This window comes from Heterodontus francisci, chromosome 13, assembly GCF_036365525.1.
Source record: "Heterodontus francisci isolate sHetFra1 chromosome 13, sHetFra1.hap1, whole genome shotgun sequence".
Taxonomy (NCBI): Eukaryota; Metazoa; Chordata; class Chondrichthyes; order Heterodontiformes; family Heterodontidae; genus Heterodontus; species Heterodontus francisci.
Window position 1 is genome coordinate 116,557,288 of NC_090383.1, and position 18,838 is coordinate 116,576,125.

The 18,838-nt window shown below is 43.4% G+C and overlaps 1 protein-coding gene across 2 annotated transcripts in view; it reads left to right on the plus strand.

The window, feature by feature from the left end:
- vta1 (vesicle (multivesicular body) trafficking 1) overlaps nt 1–18,838 on the plus strand; it is a 165,451-nt gene that overhangs the window by 84,876 nt on the left and 61,737 nt on the right. For both annotated transcript variants that reach the window (XM_068045542.1, XM_068045544.1), the window contains one exon: nt 7,051–7,126. In XM_068045542.1, the coding sequence (XP_067901643.1) occupies nt 7,051–7,126 (76 nt within the window). The remainder of the gene's footprint in view (nt 1–7,050; nt 7,127–18,838) is intronic.

The following is an 18,838-nucleotide window of genomic DNA, read 5'->3' on the forward strand; positions in this document are numbered from 1 at the left end:
CTTGAGGGTATGGTGGAATTACACCACTGCAGCAGTGCATCATTCTGTGAAGATACTGCACCATCAACATTAACAAAGATTGTTAAAGTGCTTTAGGGTTTTTTTACATTATTGATTTTGCGAGAGGGGACGAATGGATATTTTTCATTGGTGTGTCTGAAGCCCTTTGGTACATTTGGTTATGTCATGCATAAGTTATGTTGCTGATACCAGTAAAACCAGACTTTGATCTGAAATTTGATTTTTAAATGATGGCCTGCTGTTTCTTGAAAATAGTGAATGCTAGTCAACTGAGTCGAACTGGTGCCTCTTGGCTTCTGATACTGGCCTCTGGTTAATAGAATGAGAATGACTACTTTTATTTATGTAACACTTTGAACACAGAAAAGAGCCAAAGTGTTTTATATCAAAGGGAAGAAGTGGGGAAATAAATTAAAGGAATGAAGGAACATACATGAGCCATCTCATGAGAGTTGGGGAAGAGTAGAATGGATGGGCCTTGAGAAGGCATTAATGTTGAAGAGAAAAGTGAAGGGACAGTAAAGTTTAGGGAGAGAATTCCAGAGAGAAGGGTTGAGATGGCTGAAGGCTCTGCCACCATTGTGGGGTGAAAGTAGTGGGAAAAGATGCATAAAAAGCAAGACTTAGTGGACAGAAGGGTATTTGAGGGAAAATGAGGAGGTGTGGTGAGGCAAGAGAGAGATATAAAAATAGGACTAGGATTTTAAACTCAATACATTGGAGGCCTGGGATGGTGGTGGGGGGGGGAGGGGCGGGTGCAAATGTTCCCTCTAAATGGCGCCAAAGGTTCCCAGACGGTTACTGTGCTTGCATAGCCTCGCAAAAAAATTGAAAGTGGCCAAGCCCTTAACCAAGTCTCCCTTGTACTCCAGAAAAAGAATTAAAGGATTCTTTGGGAGACAGGGAGCCAGTGTAACTCATTGATGGTGGGAATTAGTGAGGGGCAGCGTTTGGGCTGCTGTTCTGAAAAAGTTGGAGTTTATGCGGTAGGAAGGCCACCTGGGAAAGCATTGGAAAAGTTAAGTCTAGAGGTAGAGCAGGGATAAGTGTTTCAGTGGCAGCATGGGGTCAGTGAGAGAGAAGGCAGATGACGCAGGGATGAAGTGAGTGTTCTTGATGATAAGGAAGTATGCTTTAAAACGCAGCTCTGTGGGAAAGGAGGCACGAAGGTTTCAGTCTATCCTGAACAAAGGAGAGGTTATAGAATAGGTGGCAAGGGAAGCAAAGTTGATAGCGGGGACTGAAAATGATCATCTTGTTTGGTGGAAGGAAGTATTAACATGCATGAGTTAATCAGGCAATCAACCTGACAGAACAGAGGTAGTCTTGACAGAATGAAAATGGTTTCATTTCATATGGTCATTTTTGATTTTCAACATTTGTTCAGTTTCGACAGTGACTCCCAATTTTTGAATTCTGATCAAGGGTTATAGAACATAGAACATTACAGCGCAGTACAGGCCCTTCAGCCCTCGATACCTTTTAACCTTTCCTGCTCTAATTAACCTATTTTGTATTTCTTGCAATTTCTATTTTTACTTAGATTTTCAACATTTTCTTTACCCACATTTCATTACCATCAAACCTCAAGTATCGGGCAGAATGGAGGAGACCCTGCACCTAGGATTGCCCAGTCTAGTTGGATGCATTCCTAGAGATTTCATCATTTGACCTCCCACCTCCAACCACCTGCCCAGACAAATAGCCTTCCTCCATCTCTAACATTTTGTAACTAGTAAATGAAAGTATTCAAATAAAATTGTCAAGCACACCTTTTCTAATGCTCCTATGGTCGTTCCCCTGGGTTGCTTGTAGCAATGTCCAGGAGATTAATCTTTAATTCCTAGAGACTCTAGGACAATCATGGAGGGTTGGTAGCCCCTAGTCCAACCCTTCCTCAATCTCCACCACAGCTAGCATATAATGGGAGTTGTAAGGTACTCCAAGTTTTGTCCTTGTAAGAATCGTCCTTCACCTGCGCAAGGTTCTTAAGTCCCTGAATCCCGCTGGTCTCATGGCCTGAATCCCATATTGCTTTGGCCTGATTCTACCGAGCATTACCTGAATTGGAGAACTAAAGCTCAGCGAGCAGGGCCTGGTTTATTCTGTACTTGGCCAGGCAGCAATGTTTATGAAGCTACCCACCTGGCGGCCAGCACTACTCTGGAATGAGGGAGCGTGATTGCTGTGCTTGTGTGGGGTTGCGCACAGCCGACCAAGTGCTGTTAGGCTGATGCCGGAATTCCATAACTTGGCTCACAGAACAGCCACTGTGAACATAATAGTGCACTTTGTACTCAAATGGATCAGTGGGGAAGCTGCAGATCTGTTAGTGATGCTCAGCCACCTTGTATGGTTGCAATATAGAATGGAGTCCAGCATAGCCAATACCAGTGAGGTAGGATGTGATCAGTGGGATGTTTGCTTTTAAAGGAGGTATTTTCTAGAGCTGCAGATGCTTCTCCAGTGCATCTAAATTGACACTGAGATTTTGCTTATTAATGGGGAAGGGATGCTTTGATGGAACAATTTATTTCCAGCAGGGTATCATAGGTAATACGCACAGTGCATATTTTTATAAGCAAGATGTGTTCCTTGGCTCCTCTAACCTCCTGTAACTATAACCAGGCTACTAAATTGTACCATTATTTACTCATTTTTTATGACTCCTTATGGCTTTTGTGTAATTTAAGGGGCAGGAAGGAGAAAGATGTTTGTTTCGCTGGGTGGGGAGCAGGAACTCTAGGTAAGGAGAGAGATTGAAAGGGCAAAAGGCAGAGAGAAGGAAGAGTTCAGTTATTTCTATCCCTCCCACAGATCCAGATTCCTTACAGTGTTTTAAATTCTAAGAGGCATTTGAAGCTACTTTCTAATATTCTTAACAAGGTCTCCGATTAACTTGTCGTGCAAAATGTGCTTGTTTGCTCACTTTCATCTAGAAGAACATTAGATCACAGTTCACATTCTTGAACTCTGCATTTATATCAGAATGCTGCCAGAAGAGCACAGCCGGTTAACGGGAGATTTAATAGAGGTGTTCAAAATTATCAAATGTTTTGATAGAGTAAATAAGGCATAACAGTTTCCAGTGGCAGGAGGTTTGGTAATCAGAGGGAACAGATTTAAAATAACTGGCAAAAGAACCAGAGCGTCTATGAGCTTTTAATTTTACACAGCAAGTTGTTATAATCTGGAATGCACTGCCCGAAAGGATGGTGGAAGCAGATTCAGCAGTAACTTTTGAAAGGGAATTAGATTTATACTAGAAAAGGAAACATTTGCAGGGCTATAGGGAAAGAACAGGGACAGTGGGACTAATTGGATAGCTCTTTCAAAGAGCTGGCTCAGGCATGATGGGCCGACCGGCTTCCTTCTGTACTGTAATATTCTATGAATGGCAGTCCCTGACTGCAGTAGGGTAATGGGGTGTAAGGTAAACAAAGTGTCACTGTGACCTGAGACCCAGCTCCGAATCTGCAGCCTGTCTCTTCTGGCTGCAGGATGCAGATTAAACAACATCCATCCTCTACTCCCCATGGTTCTGCACATTGGTGTGTCTAGAGTGTCAAAATTATGCTATGAAATGTAAAGGGCCACCTCCTCAACCTAGGTGCAGTGTTAGTTGAGATATTATAACACTCAAACACTCCACTCCAAAATAATGGTCACTCCAACTTCAGACATTGAACTTCAGTATGCGGAAGATGTTTGTGTATGTCTTCACTCGGGACTGAGTTCCGAGTCATCAATGACTTCTTCATTGAAGCATACGAGAGGATGGGCCTTACTTTAAACATCCGGGAAGCAAATGTCCTTTTCCAACCCACTCCCACAGCACATCATCCACCATCGATCAGGATTCACGGCGAGACCCTGGCAAACGTGGACCATTTTTCATATCTCGTGAGTCTCCTCCCGACAAAACAGATAGAGATGACAAAATCCGCCACTGGCTTCAGTGTGCCAGCTCCGCCTTTGGCCAACTGAGGAAGAGAGTATTCGAGGACCAGGAGCTCAAACTTGGGACTAAGGTCATGGTGCAGTGTTAGAATTGTGCTATGAACACCTCCTCAACCTAGGTGCAGTGTTAGTTGAGATATTATAACACTCAAGTACTTCAGACATTGAGCTTCAGTATGTGGACGATACGCACGCAGCAGTGATCCCTGTGCTCCTATATGCTTTGAAGACTTGGACAATCTACAGCAGGCACCTCAAGGCACTGGAGAAATACCACCAACGCTGTCTGTGCAAAATCCTTTGCATTTGTTGGCAGGATAGGCGGTCTAATGTCAGCATCCTCTCCCAAGCCAACATTCCCAGCGTCGAGGTGCTAATCACCCAAAACCAGTTTTGCTCGGCAGACCACGTCACCCGCATGCCTGACACCAGGCTCCCGAAGCAACTGCTCTACTCTGAGCTTCACCACGGCAAAAGAGTCCCAAGAGAACAGAGGAAATGATTTAGGGACGTACTCAAGGCATTCCTGAAGAAATCCAACATACCCACCAACTTTGGGGAGTTCCTGTCCCTCGATTGCTCAAAATGGAGAAGTTGCATTTGGGAAGGTACTGAGCACCTCGTGAGATTTTGATGGGAGCACACGGACGCCAAGTCCAGGTAGCGGAAGGAGCGCATAGCCTCCCCAAGTAACTCACCTATCCGACTTCTCAAACGTCACCTGCTGCACGTGTGGTCGCGTCTGGTTCGCGTTAGCCATGTTAAAACTCACTGAACCAGAGTTGAAGCAGTCCCAAGGGACTGCCAAAGAAAGAAAGAAGAATTATAACACCGTGCCACATGGGGAGAAATTCCATTAGATTGGGCGGATAGTTTTTTCAGCCGGCACAGACACGATGGGCTGAATGGCATCCTTCTGTGCTTTAATTTTTCTATGGTTCTGTGGTCTTGCAGTAAGTTTGCAATCTAGACTGAGCAGTGGTAAGTGGCAGCAAACACTAAAGAATCCGCTGTCTAAGCATGATGCCCCTAATGAAGCTTTTTGTGTGGCCTGAGCAGCATAGACTGAGGCCAGATTGATTGCCTACTTCCCTCAGTTTAGTAATGTGTGTGGGGTAATGGGAAAAGGCACAGGGAGAGAAAGAGAGAGACAGGAGAGCATTCCAAGCTGTAAAATTGGACCAGATGAAAAATCCATAAATGGGATTAAACTTTCTACTTACAAGACCAAATTTAATGTCTCCCCTGTAAATTGCACAATGGACATCACTTCTTTGCTAGCTAGGCTGCCTGAACGCATGAATGATGATTTGTTGTATCTTCACACAGACAAAATTATAGCATCATTTGGCACAGAAGAGTACCTTTTGGCCCATCATGCCTGTGCCAATCCTTTGAAAGAGCTGCTACCCAGTTCGTCCTACTCCCACTCTGTCCTGCAGCCCTACAATATTTCCTTTTCCAGTGTAATATCCAATTCATAATCCAAATTGGACGCACCTACGCAAATAATTTGAAAAATAGATCATCTCCCCTTTTACAGTAAGCTGAATTTACTAAAGTGAGTACAATCAGATTGCTGCTACAGAAAGAAAGAACTAGCCTTCAGTTATGTGGTACGTCATTGCCTCCCTCAGGAGGGACCTAGTGTGTTTTTCCATCACAATGTTTTGAAAGCAGATGTCAGCCATTTTGCACACAGCAGGATCTCGCAATGTGATGAAGGATCAACTGATCTGTTTTTGGTGCTATTGGTGAAGGGAGGAATGTTGGCCAAAACACCAGGAGAACTGTTGCCCTCCATTAAATTGTGCCCTGGAATCTTTTAACTGCACCAAGACTTCAATTTAATGTCTCATCTGCTGGATGGCAACTGCAACAATCCAGCACTCCTTCAGCACTGCACTGAGGATTCGGCCTTGATTATGGGCTCAAATCCATTCTGGAGTTTGAACCTACAGTGTTCTGACACAGAGGTTAGAGTGCCAACTGAAACAAGCTGGCACTTCTCTTAAAGAGAATGCCAAAGCAGCAGGCAGGGACCTGCCATATGTTTGAGCCACTGTAGATTTGCCAATCAGTGCTGGTAACTGTTTATAGTGGCAGGAGCTCTGAATGTAGTAAACTTGATGTTTGTTCTGATCTGACAAATTTTCAAAGGCTTTTGGCAGCAAACAAGAGCTGACTGGGCAGGGAAATCAGAACCATAAAACTGATTTAACTCCATTGTATTGCTGTAAACAGCAACTAAGGGTAAATATAGCATAAACAAGGCAACAGACTCCACTCTACACCAGGCAGTTCAGAGCTTCGATTTTTACACTGTAGTCATTGGTAATGTGTTTGCAGTCCCATGTGCGACCCCAATTCTAACGCTTCTAAGGTGTTTAGGATATAAGACATTTATCATTCCAGAAAGTTTGTATAGGGAGTAATGGAAACCTGGGAATGACTACAAGGGTCATTTAATTGAGAGGTTTGTTAGTTGACATGCCATGTGTGGAGCAGGATCTGATCCTTGAGGTTATATTAGCGCCTTGAAATCAATCTATATTATGTTTAATCCACTGGTTTGCTAATGTTCCTTGAGGAGAATAATCTGCCAATCCAACTTGGTTTGGTCCACATGTGACTCCATTCTTAATCTATCTAGTTGACTCTCAGTGCGCTCAGGGTAGTGAGATATTACCTTACGAGTGTTACCCACATCCCAAAAACAGATCAAAGAAACTTTAGTGTTCTTCAAGCTTACACTTAAAATTGGTGCATGGTTGCATAACCAGTAATTTAACAGTGAGACTATGTATACTTGTGGTTTATGCTCACTGCACAAACGTTCTTGATGAAGACCAGACCTGTGTCATTTTTCATTCATTTTCCAAGAATATCTGCAGGTAAAATCTTAACCAACAACTGTAAGGAATTTACCTGTTTTTGAGCAAACTTGTGTTTGAGACTGTCAACTGTATTGGTGTTGAAGCATTTTTTAAAAAACGATCCATGTGATCTTTTTAATATGGATTAAAAGCCCATTTCTGTCAGTTTGAAGTAATATTTTGTTTTCCACAGAAACATGATCAAATCATTCTATACCGCCAGCCTGTTATACGATGTCCTTACCGTGTTCGGGGAGCTCACTGAAGAGGCAAGTATTGCATGTGATCCTTCATCCAGAAATGCATTGCGTGCTGTGATTTAAGGTTAGATCTTGCATAACTGCCAACGGTGTAAGTGTGGTATACCTAACTAGTAAGCTGGGATTTGAATCGTAAGTCCAAAGACTGCTTGTATTTAAAGAGTTGCATTTAGATAGTGCCATCCATCGTCTCAGAACATTCCAAAGTGCTTCACAATAATGAATTACTTTTGAAGTGCAGTTACTGTTATCTACACAACCACGACAACCAGTTTACACACAGCAAGGACCCAGAAGCCATCATTCGTTGAGCAACTGGTTAATCTATTTTGGTGCTCATTGATCTTGGCATTTCCATTTTGGGGAAGAAGGGGTGTGACTGTTTTTGTAAATATGAGGAAAGATGGATAAAGTGGAAATGTTGTCCAAGATCCCAGCAAGTCTACCCCCTGACTAATCAACAAACCTGCAGAGGTTTCTTTGGGGACTGTCCTAAGCAGAGAGGATTTTTAAGTGGTGGATGAAAAAGAAGGCACATCATTGCCATTATCATTTTTTTTAAACATTTCTGTCTCTGGAGAACTAGTCACTAATGAAGAGTTACTTGCCAAGCTGAACAGACTCCTGACAGGCAACTCTGATAGTGAAGCTCAACATGAAAATTTAATCTGTTCCTTTCAGAAAGAAAGATTCGTGGGTGAATTTAATTAATTAAAGTTAATTTTGTTGTTGTTTAAAGAAAGCTGGTTTGGAGTGCTTTATTCTGGGGACGAATAAGTGTGTTTGATCTGACTTTATGGTAGTTTGGAAACTTTACTAATATGCTATGACCTTTGGAGTAGTGGGACTGAATTAACAGTGCATTACTTCTGCGCTGGTCGTAACAATACAAACTAGGAGCAGGAGTAGGCCACTTGGCCCCTCAAGCCTGCTCTGCCATTTAATAAGATCATGGCTGATCTGATTGTAACCTCGACTCCACGTTTCCACCTACCTCCGGTAACCTTTCACCCCCTTGCTTATCAAGAATCTATCTGCCTCTGCCTTAAAAATATTCAAAGACTGTGCTTCCACTGCGTTTTGAGGAACATGGGCAAGGAAATCTCCTGCTGATTACCACCTACTGCTCCCCCTCAGCTGATGAATCAGTGCTTCTCTATGTTGAACACCAATTGGAAGAAACACTAAGGGTAGCAAGGGCACAGAATGTACTCCAGGTGGGGGACTTCAAGATCCATCACCAAGAGTGGCTTGGTGGCACCACTACTGACTGAGCTGGCCAAGTCCGAAAGGACATAGCTGCGAGACTGGATCTGCAGCAAGATGCCCACCATCATGTTATGTGGCACTACCACCGTGATAAATGGGATAGATTTCGAACATCTCTAACAAGTCGACTGGGCATCCATGAGGAGCTGTGGGCCATCAGCAGCAGCAACAGAACTGTATTCAACCACAATCTGTAACCTCATGGTCCAGCATATCACCCACTCTACCATTACCATCAAACTGGGGGACCAACCCTGGTTCAATGAAGAGTGCAGCAGGGCATGCCAAGAGCAGCACCAGGCATACCTAAAAATGAGCAGTCAGCCTGGGGAAGCTACAACACAGGACTACTTGCATGCCAAACAGCGTAAGCAGCATGCGATAGACAGGGCGAAGTGATCCCACAACCAACAGATCAGATGTAAACTCTGCGGTCCTGCCACATCCAGTCATGAATGGTGGTGGACAATTAAACAACTGACTGGAGGAGGAGGTTGTTTTCGTTGGAGAGAAGGAGGAGGAGAGGTGACTTAATAGAGACATATAAGATAATCAGAGGGTTAGATAGGGTGGATAGTGAGAGTCTTTTTCCTCGGATGGTGATGGCAAACACGAGGGGACATAGCTTTAAGTTGAGGGGTGAAAGATATAGGACAGATGTGAGAGGTAGTTTCTTTACTCAGAGTAGTAGGGGCGTGGAACGCCCTGCCTGCAACAGTAGTAGACTCGCCAACTTTAAGGGCATTTAAGTGGTCATTGGATAGACATGGATGAAAATGGAATAGTGTCGGTCAGATGGTTTCACAGGTCGGCGCAACATTGAGGGCCGAAGGGCCTGTACTGCGCTGTAATGTTCTAAAAGTTCCACAAATATCCCCATCCTCAACTATGGGGGAGTCCAGCACATCAGTGCAAAGGACAAGGCTGAAGCCCCTAGCTAAGCTGTTCCAGCTCAACACTGAGATCTACCCGGCACTGAGGACAACTGCCCAAGTATGTCTTGTACACACGAAGCAGGAGAAATCCAACCTGGCCAATTACCGTCCTATCAGTCTACTCTCGATCATCAGTAAAGGTCATCATCAGTACTATCAAGTGGCACTTACACAGCAATAAGCTGCTCACTGACAGTCAGTTTGGCTTCTGTCAGGGCCACTCAGCTCCTGAACTCATTGCAGCCTTTGTCCAAACATGGACAAAAGAGCTGAACTCCAGAAGTGAGGTGAGAATGACTGCCCTTGACATCAAGGCAGCATTTGACCAAGTATGGCATCAGAAGCCTGAGCAAAACTGGAGTCAGTGGGAATCGGGAAAACTCTCTGCTGGTTGGAGACATACCTAGCACGAATGAAGATGGTTGTGGTTGATGGGGGTCAATCATCTCAGTCGCAGGGCATCACTGCAGGAGTTCCTTCAGCTGCTTCATCAATGACCTTCCCTCCGTCATAAGGTCAGAGGTGGGGATGTTCGCTGATAATTGCATAATGTTCAGCACCATTCGCGACTCCTCAGATACTGAAGCAGTCAGTGTCCAGATGTGGCAAGACCTGGACAACATCCAGGCTTGGGCTGACAAATGGCAAGTAACATTCGCATCACGCAATGCCAAGCAATGACCATCTCAAACAAGAGAGAATCTAACCATCTCCCCTTGATATTCAATGGCATTACCATCACTGAATCCCCCCCCTATCAACATTCTGGGGGTTACCACAAAACTACTGTGGTGACGAGCGCAGGTCAGAGGCTGAGAATTCTGCAGCAAGTAACTCGCCTCCTTACTACCAATGCCTGTTCACCATCTACAAGATACAAGTCAGGAGTGTGATGGAATACTACCCATTTGCCTGGATGAGTGCAGCTTCAACAACACTCATGAAGTTTGACACCATCCAGGGCAAAGCAGCCCACTTGATTGGCACCCCATCCACCACCTTCAACATTCACTCCCTTCACCACCGACTCACAGTGGCAGCAGTGATTGCACTGCAGCAACTTGTCCAGGCTCCTTCGACAGCACCTTCGAAACCCGTGACCTCTACCACCTAGAAGGACAAGGGCAGCAGATGCATGGGAACACCATCACCTGCAAGTTCCCCTCCAAACCACATACCATCCTGACTTGGAACTATATCGCCGTTCCTTCACTGTTGCTGGGTCAAAATCCTGGAACTCCTTTCCTACTGTTAGTGTCCCTACACCCCAAGGACTGCAGTAGTTCAAGAAGGCAGTTCACCACCATCTTCTCCAGGACAATTAGGGATGGGTAATAAATGCTGGCCTAGCTAGCAACACCCACATCCCATGAACGAATTTTTAAAAAAAACAGAGAAAGATAGATGACAATGGGGAAAAGACTGAGGCAACAGATTAGTTTTGGATTGCTCTAATGAAGAGCTGGTACAGAATGGCCTCCTTGCTTTGCTGTAAACCTCTATGGTCCTGCGATGTCCAATTCCATTCACTGTTCCCGCTCATACCCCCATCATGATCTAACACTTCAGTGCAGCTCTGAGGGTGTGCGGTACTGTCGGAGGTGCAGTATTTCAAATGAAAAGTTAAGCCGAGGCCCTGTCTACGCACTCAAGTGGAAACACAAGATCCCGTGGCACTATTGGATGAAGAGCAGGGGAATTCTCCCCAGTGTTCTGACCAACATGTGTCCCCCAAATAACATCACTAAAAAACTAATTATTTGGTCATTTGTGGGATCTTGCTGTGTATAAAGTGGCTGCCGTGTTTCCTATATTGCAGCGCTAACTACACCTAAAGTACTTCATTGGCTGCAAAGTGCTTTGGAACGTCATGAGGTCCTGAAAGGTGCTACAGAAATGTAAGTTTGTTCTTTGTTTAATTGAAAGGGGAAACAGACTTTAAGGGGTTGGATGACCTACTCTTGTTCCTATATTTAATCATCTAAAGTGAGTTGGGACATTTCATTACAGTAAAAGCACTAAATGGGTGCAAGTTTTTGTTTTGTCGACATCATTGTCAGAACACAACACAGTACATCAGAGAGATTGTTTTGTGCTGGTGGAGAAGTGATTTCTGTTTTTCTGTGGCAGTGATCTTTTAGTTCTGTTAGGAAAGTATCCGAGGCAAGGTCTGTTAACCAAGCTCACTGTGCAGCATTAGCCTGTGACAATGGGCCTTCAGATTATTGTGCGACTACTTTGCCTTTACAGATACGTTTGTGATTGACATTTGGAAATTAGGTTAACAACATAAGTAGGACTTTCAACACAAGGTTGTTCGGCTTGATCAGTCAGTTGAAATTGTACCTATTCGGAGACACACATCTATAAATCTATTTTAACTGACAGAAACATTCAACATGTTGTAAATTGAATCCTAATGTCTTGTTTAATATTACGATCCTGTTTATGTTTTTTAACTGGATAATTGTTTGAAACAGATTTTTAGCTTCTTTGCACTTGATGTGATACAGGTTGTGGGATTGAGGGCTTAGAGCATTGGAACCTCTATGTCATAAAGAAAGACTTCCACTTATACAGCATCTTTCACCTTTCACAACCACAGGACGTCCCAAAGCACTTCACAACCAGTGTAGTTTTTGTAGTAACTGTTACAGTGCACAGCAAGATTCCACAAACAGCAATGTGATAATCAACTTGATTATTTATATAGTGATAAGGGATAAATATTGGCCAGGACACACGGGGAGAACCCCTACTCCTCTTAGGAAATAGTGCCATGGAATCTTTTATATCCATCTGAGAGGACAGGCAGGACCACAGATTAATGTCTCATCCGAAAGGCAGCACTGCTGACAGTACAACACTCTCTCAGTACTGGACTGGAGTGTTAGTCTAGATTTTGTACTCCATTCTCCTGAGTGGGGCGTGAACCCACAACCTTCTGGATCAGAGTTGAGATATGCTACCAACTGAGCCACAGCTGACATTTCTTGCACTATACAGTGCCAGAATATTGGTTTGTGCCAATAATTCCCCAGATGTTGTTTTATAATTTCAGGAGTTAGGACGCAGGTCAGCCATGATCTCATTGAATGGCCGAACAGACTCAAGGAGCTAAAGGGGGCTGCCCTTGTTCATATGTTCCTAAGTCATATTGTGGCAAGTTGCCCTGGGGGGGAAATCTCAACCTGTAGCGGCAAGCAACAGGGCTGGTACTGAGTCATCAAACAGTACCCTCTGTCACTTTATCAAAATCTAAAATTGATAACAGCTTGCCACAGACTCCTCAACCCAAGTGAATAGTCTTTCCCTGTCCACCCGATCCAAAGCTTTTACAATTTTAGACTGAGGAAATGGTTTGAGACGATGCCAGGAGAGAAAGAAAAACAAAACTGCTAACGCCTAAAATAAAGAGCCAGTTTTTTTTTTTAATTGTCACAGGTAAAGTGTTGTGAAATATACAACCGCTTTAAATTAATAACATTTAAAATCATGTGGAGGAACCTTTTCTGTTTATAAGTAGAAATGGAAAGAGTTGTTTTAAAGGAACCATTGTGAAAGTATTTGGGCAGGCAAGGCTCTTTGCAGCTGTATCCACGAACTTGTTGAACATTACGTAGGGCTGGGGCTCCTGCTGTTAACAGTATAAACTCGCACTGTCTGCTGTCTTTGAGCAGCTGTGACATTGTGTCCTCATCAACACGAGTAGGCGGCTAGGAAAAAGTGAAACACCAAACAAAACATCGGGTGTTTAGTGTTATAAGGAGTTAAGTTAAAGTAAATGGTGTGGTGGAATTGATCAGCTCAATGGTTCGGGTTGTTCAAGTGCTAATCCATCTTCAAAGCTAGGTTTTGAAGTACCCCACCATTCACCTATGAACGCACATTTAGTTCAGGTACCCTGCTGAGGAACTTTAATTTCAAAAGAGGCATTATTGACGCTTGGGAAATTTCAAGTCGGCATAGTCTATCGAACAGCTCTCTGGGGAAAATGAGCCAAAAATGTAACATTTACTCACTAGGTAAAATTTATACTGCACAATGAACATTTGTGATTTGTTTATTTTTTTACTTAATTTTTTTAGATTGTAAAATGACACTCTGTCAATGTAATTGGTTTAATGAAAACCTAATTAAGTGTCTTTCAACACATTTCACTACCTGGCGATGTTTGTTTCTTACCTGTATTTGATTGCTTTTTGAAGAAAAATTGATTATTGTTTGATGCTTCGTTTTCACAAGACAAAAACTGAGGGAGATGCATAAGTTATTTATTGAAACAGAGTTGAGTCTATGATGAAGGAATCCAAACTCCTGTCTCAGTATGTTTCTTTAACACTTATGATCTGCACAGCAAGTACATGTCAAGAAGAATATTGGGACTGAAGTAACAGCTACCTATAAGGTGCCATCAGCATTTCAAGCCTTGTGTAATCATGAGTTTATTAAAGATGTTGAAGGATAGTTCATGCTGACAGAGAGATTTTTATTACAGTGTAGGTTTCTTTACAGTTTTAGAAGTCTGGAGAGACAACATACCTTGCCAAGTCTCTCAAATCTCTCAAAGCTCTTCACACTGGGTTACGTTCACTACAGTGAGTGCCAACCTTCCAACTCGGAGACAAGAATGCTACCACTGAATCAAGACTGATACCTGTTGCTGGTTCAGCAAAACACAGTAGACATTTTGCACCCAATATGATTCCATAAGTAACAAATGGATGAGGGGCAGCTAATCTGTTTTGCCTGAGGTCATCGGAGTAAGAGCTGAGTGTTTCTATTTCACATCTCATCCAAATAACAGTGTTTTTGACAGCGCCATCCATATTTCCCTCAGTACCGCACCGGAGTGTCCACTTGATTCCGTACTTCCTCCTGGATTGGGACTCAATGGTCAAAATTTTCTTTCTCTAAATAGATCAACAATTTCAGATTGCACTTCAGTTTTTTAAATGATTTGTGACAAAAGCAGCTCCTTTTTTAAAAAAAAAAAGCAGTTCAAAAGTCCATACTTCTTAAATAACTGTCAAAGAGGCCAAAAGTAAGATCTCCAGGTCTTGCAAGTGGTGAGATTGGGGACAGAGAAAATAGTGACGAATAGTGAAATGAGATTTGGAAGAATGTTGATGTTTTAGAAACTTAAATTACTGAGATAAGGACCTGGCCTCTGTCAATCGAATGTTATCATCTTGCTTTCCACATTTTCCCCTTAACCTATCAGTCGTTTCAGTGGTGAATGAAAATTCTTGGAGGCCTATTAAGTTTTGGGAAGATTCTGTTTCTCTCCTTTATCACCACCTTAGTTATGATCATGGCCGAATTTTATGTAATCTTTATCTGCAAGAGTACATACTTTTAAAGATTGGTGTGTGTGGGGGAGGATAGTGAAGAGACAATTTCTCCCAACTTTGGAGAAAAGTATTTAGGAATTCTTTTAGGAATTTCTTGAAGTTCTCCACAAGAGAATAAAGCTTTAGTGTATGTCATTCCCAGCCAGAGTTTGCTTGTACTTGTACGAGGGAACATGTTTTCACATCCATTTAGTTTGACAGCTCTTTTTTTCCCTATTTAAAACCTTATGTGGAAAGAAACTGGGATAGTTTGCTGGAATTAACATAATAGGAGCAAGAATTGGAATTGCATTTTGGCATCGAGGGCTGTAAAGTCTTTATCCATCAAGTCTCGAACCCTATTCTGCTGACACCGAAATTAAGGGTAACTGGGAAAATGAGGGAATTGGGTAATTAGTGGGTTAGGTGACCAGCTTGTGTTTTAAAAGTCTTGGGCAAGGTTGGGGCTCTGTAGGACTTGGTGCAATACATCTTGATATAAATACAGGCAGTGTGCAAGGTGGGTGTATCTGGGGGTGAGGATAAGAATACTCAAAGTTACCATTGATGTGCTTGGTAAAATTAATCCATTGGCTTGCACGGACTCCTGTCTCTGAACCACAAATATAAGGGCTTGAACGTTACTCTGGACCTGAGCCTATAATCTAGGCTGACACTTCACAGTATCAAGGGAGTGCTGCATTTATTGGAGGTGCTTCTTGAATGAGCTGTGAATCACTGCTTGCTCACCTGAATCCCATGGTGAAAAGGTGGGAGTTCTTTTGTCCTCACTAACATAATAGGAGCCCTCAGCCAACACCACCAGAAACACAATAGCTAATCATTTGCTGTTTGTGGGACCTTAAAGTGTGCAGGTTAGCTGCTGTGTTTGCCTATGAAATGATGACTGAATTCAAAAATAATTGTTAGCTATTAGACCCTTTGGCTGACCGATCCTTTGTCCCCTTCACCGTCAGGTCAGATTACCTGAAGGTGCTGGGGATATGGTTCGGAAGGGCCGGGGCGTGCACCAAATCATGGGAGGAGCGAGTAGCCAAGGTACGACAAAAGTTGGGCATGTGGGGGCAGCGATCTCTCTCCATTGTGGGTAAGAACCTGGTCATCAGGTGCGAAGCACTCACGTTGTTGCTCTACGTGGCGCAGGTCTGGCCCATACCCCACTCCTGCGCTGTGGCAGTCACCCGAGCCATTTTCCGCTTCGTCTGGGGATCTAAAATGGACCGGGTCCGGAGGGACACGATGTTCAAATCTCTGGACAAGGGCGGGAAAAATGTACCCAACGTGGCCCTCATCCTGATGACCACCTTCGTGTGCGGCTGCATCAAGCTGTGTGTAGAGCTCCAGTACGCAAACTCCAAGTGTCACTGCGTGCTGAGGTTCTATCTGTCCCCGGTGTTGCGAAGGATGGGCCTGGGCACATTGCCGCAGAACGCTCCATGCAGTTGGGCTGTGCCGTACCACCTATCCTTCGTGGAGCAGTTTCTGCGGGAAAACACCTTTGACCACCGGTCCATCAGGCAGTGGTCTGCACGGAATGTCCTCTAGGCCCTATGGGAAAAGGAGACAGTGGATCCTGTCGGATGGTTCCCCGAGCAGACCGTCAAAGTCAATTGGCGGAATGCCTCATCACCAGAACTTTCAAACAAGCACCGAGACGTAGCTTGGCTGGTGGTGAGAAGGGCCCTCCCCGTCAGATCCTTCATGCACACCCGAAGTCTCGCCCCCTCCGCATAATGCCCCCGCGGTGGCTGTGGTGGGGAAGAGACGGTCGCCCACCTCCTCCTGGAATGTGTCTTTGCAAAGCAGGTGTGGAAAGAGATGCAGTGGTTTTTGTCGAGGTTCATCCCAAGCAGCTCTGTAACACAGGAGTCTGTGCTCTACGGGCTGTTCCCAGGGACGCACACCGAGACAAACATCAACTGCTGCTGGAGGACTATCAATTCGGTGAAAGACGCCCTTTGGTCTGCCCGAAACTTGCTGGTCTTCCAACGCAAAGAGTTGTCCACCACCGAATGTTGCAGACTGGCACATTCCAAGGTCCAGGACTACGTGCTGAGGGACTCACTAAAGTTTGGGGCAGCCGCAGCAAAGGCTCAATGGGGAAAGACCACAGTGTAAGGTCCCCCCACCAAGCTGAACTAAGGGGCTGGATCCATGGGAAACCCCTCAGACTGTATCGTTGATATTTTCTTTTGCTGTAAATGTGAAACTGTAATTGGCATGACAATAGTGAAATGGAAGGGTTGTGAAGAAACTCATGATAGTATAGAAGGAAACTGATCTCCCTGGCAATGTTTGTATTTTTTGGTGCTGTTTGAAACTGTTTGGCAATGTAATTTTTGCAGATTTTTATGAATAAAGTATATTTTGGAAATAAAAAAAAAAAAATCTTGGGGACTTGAGTCCCCAAGTTCATTCAATCTTTTTTTAAATCCTTTGACAGATATTGAGCAGGATCTACCCTTTACCAAATCACATTGATATTTATGAACCTTTATATAAATTTAGTGGAAATATATGAGGCTGTTATGGAAACTTTGTATTGTATTTGTACTGAAAATGTACCAACATTCAGTCTCTCGGCAGTCCAGGTTCTCTGATTCATGACTGTTCTGGAGTTGTTCAGTGAGTCCTCTGTTCTGCATTTGTTGCCCCATCATGGATTTTTTTTTTTGATTCATAGTTGTTTACCACCAACGGATTGTGATACAATTTTAAAACAAACCAATTTGTTTTGCTGAAACTAGCTGTCTGGAGCGAAAGAGCACTTGTTGAGCTTCAGCGTGAATCTCATTTATATAAACCATATGTCCCAAAAAAAAAAAATGGGTAATTAACCCAACTGAATCACTACTTCACTCGGCTAATTATTAGCCAAAAGACGTCTTGGAAAGCTGTCACATTGCCACCTACTTTGTTTTGCTTGTGATCAAAGATTTCCCTATGGATTTGTTTTAACCTACAAACACAATCTCACATTGATTTCTGAACTTACTGCTGTTAATTTTCAACACTGACGACATAAAGTTTCATTGTTTTTATCCCTAGGTTCAAATACAGCCCAGGCTGATGGGTTGAAGCCCTCTCCTGTCTGCTAGCTGTAAGGACCCAATGTGAAATGAGTTGGGCAGTCTTTGTCAGTTTCTAGTGGCCTACAATACAAAACTGCTCTGACAGTTTATTATCAGTTGTGGGGAAGTTACTGGGAACTACCATCCAAGACAGAGTGACTGGGCACTTGGGCAATATCAGTTGATCAAGGAGAGTCCACGTGTATTTGCGAAGTCAGGTCTGACTAATCTGGTTGATTTTCTTTGAGGCGATCACTGACATGGTGAATAGGGTAGTGTCTATCGATGTTGTCCCTCTGGACGTCCAGAAGGTAATAGTCTCAAAAATGAGAACACATGGAATTAGAGGTAACCTTGTGATATGAATTGGTAATTGTTGAGAAGTAGAAGATAGAGAGCTGGGATGACGCAATCATACTGTGGTAAATAGGATGTGACAAGTGTTGTTCCCTGGATCTGGGCCCTCAGCTCCTCTTCATCCAAGTTATTAATATACATGGATAAAGAGCTGTACATCCAAGTCTGCAAATGACAGTAAGGCACAGTAAGTTGTATGAATGGGAGGAGAGAATTACAAAGTGTCATAGACCTAGTGAGTGGGTAAAACTATAGTAAATGGAATTTCCATACAGGAAAGAGTGATGTGATTCACTTTGAATCTGAGAAAGTCAAATTGGAATATTTTTAGTGATGAGTCTTGGAGCTGTAGAGGAGCAAAGGGATTTGGGAATGTGCACAAGACACTAAAAGCTAGTGCACAGGTACAAAAAGTACTCAGAAAGGCTAATGAAATGCTGGCCTTTATCTGAAGGGGATTAGAGTTCAAAAGTAAGGAAGTAATAGTTCAGTTGTATCAGCCTTGATCAGATCCTGCCTCTGGTACTACATTCAGTTTTGGGCATCTAACCTCAGGAAATATATATTGGCCCTGGAAGGGTACAGTGCCGATTTACCAGAATAATACCAGTGCTTTAAAGAGTTAAATTAAGAGAATTGGTTGCATAAACTTGTCTAGTATTCCCTTGAGTTTAGATGGTTGAGGGGTGATCTACTCAAGGTATTTAAAATGATTAGGAATTCAATAGGATAGAT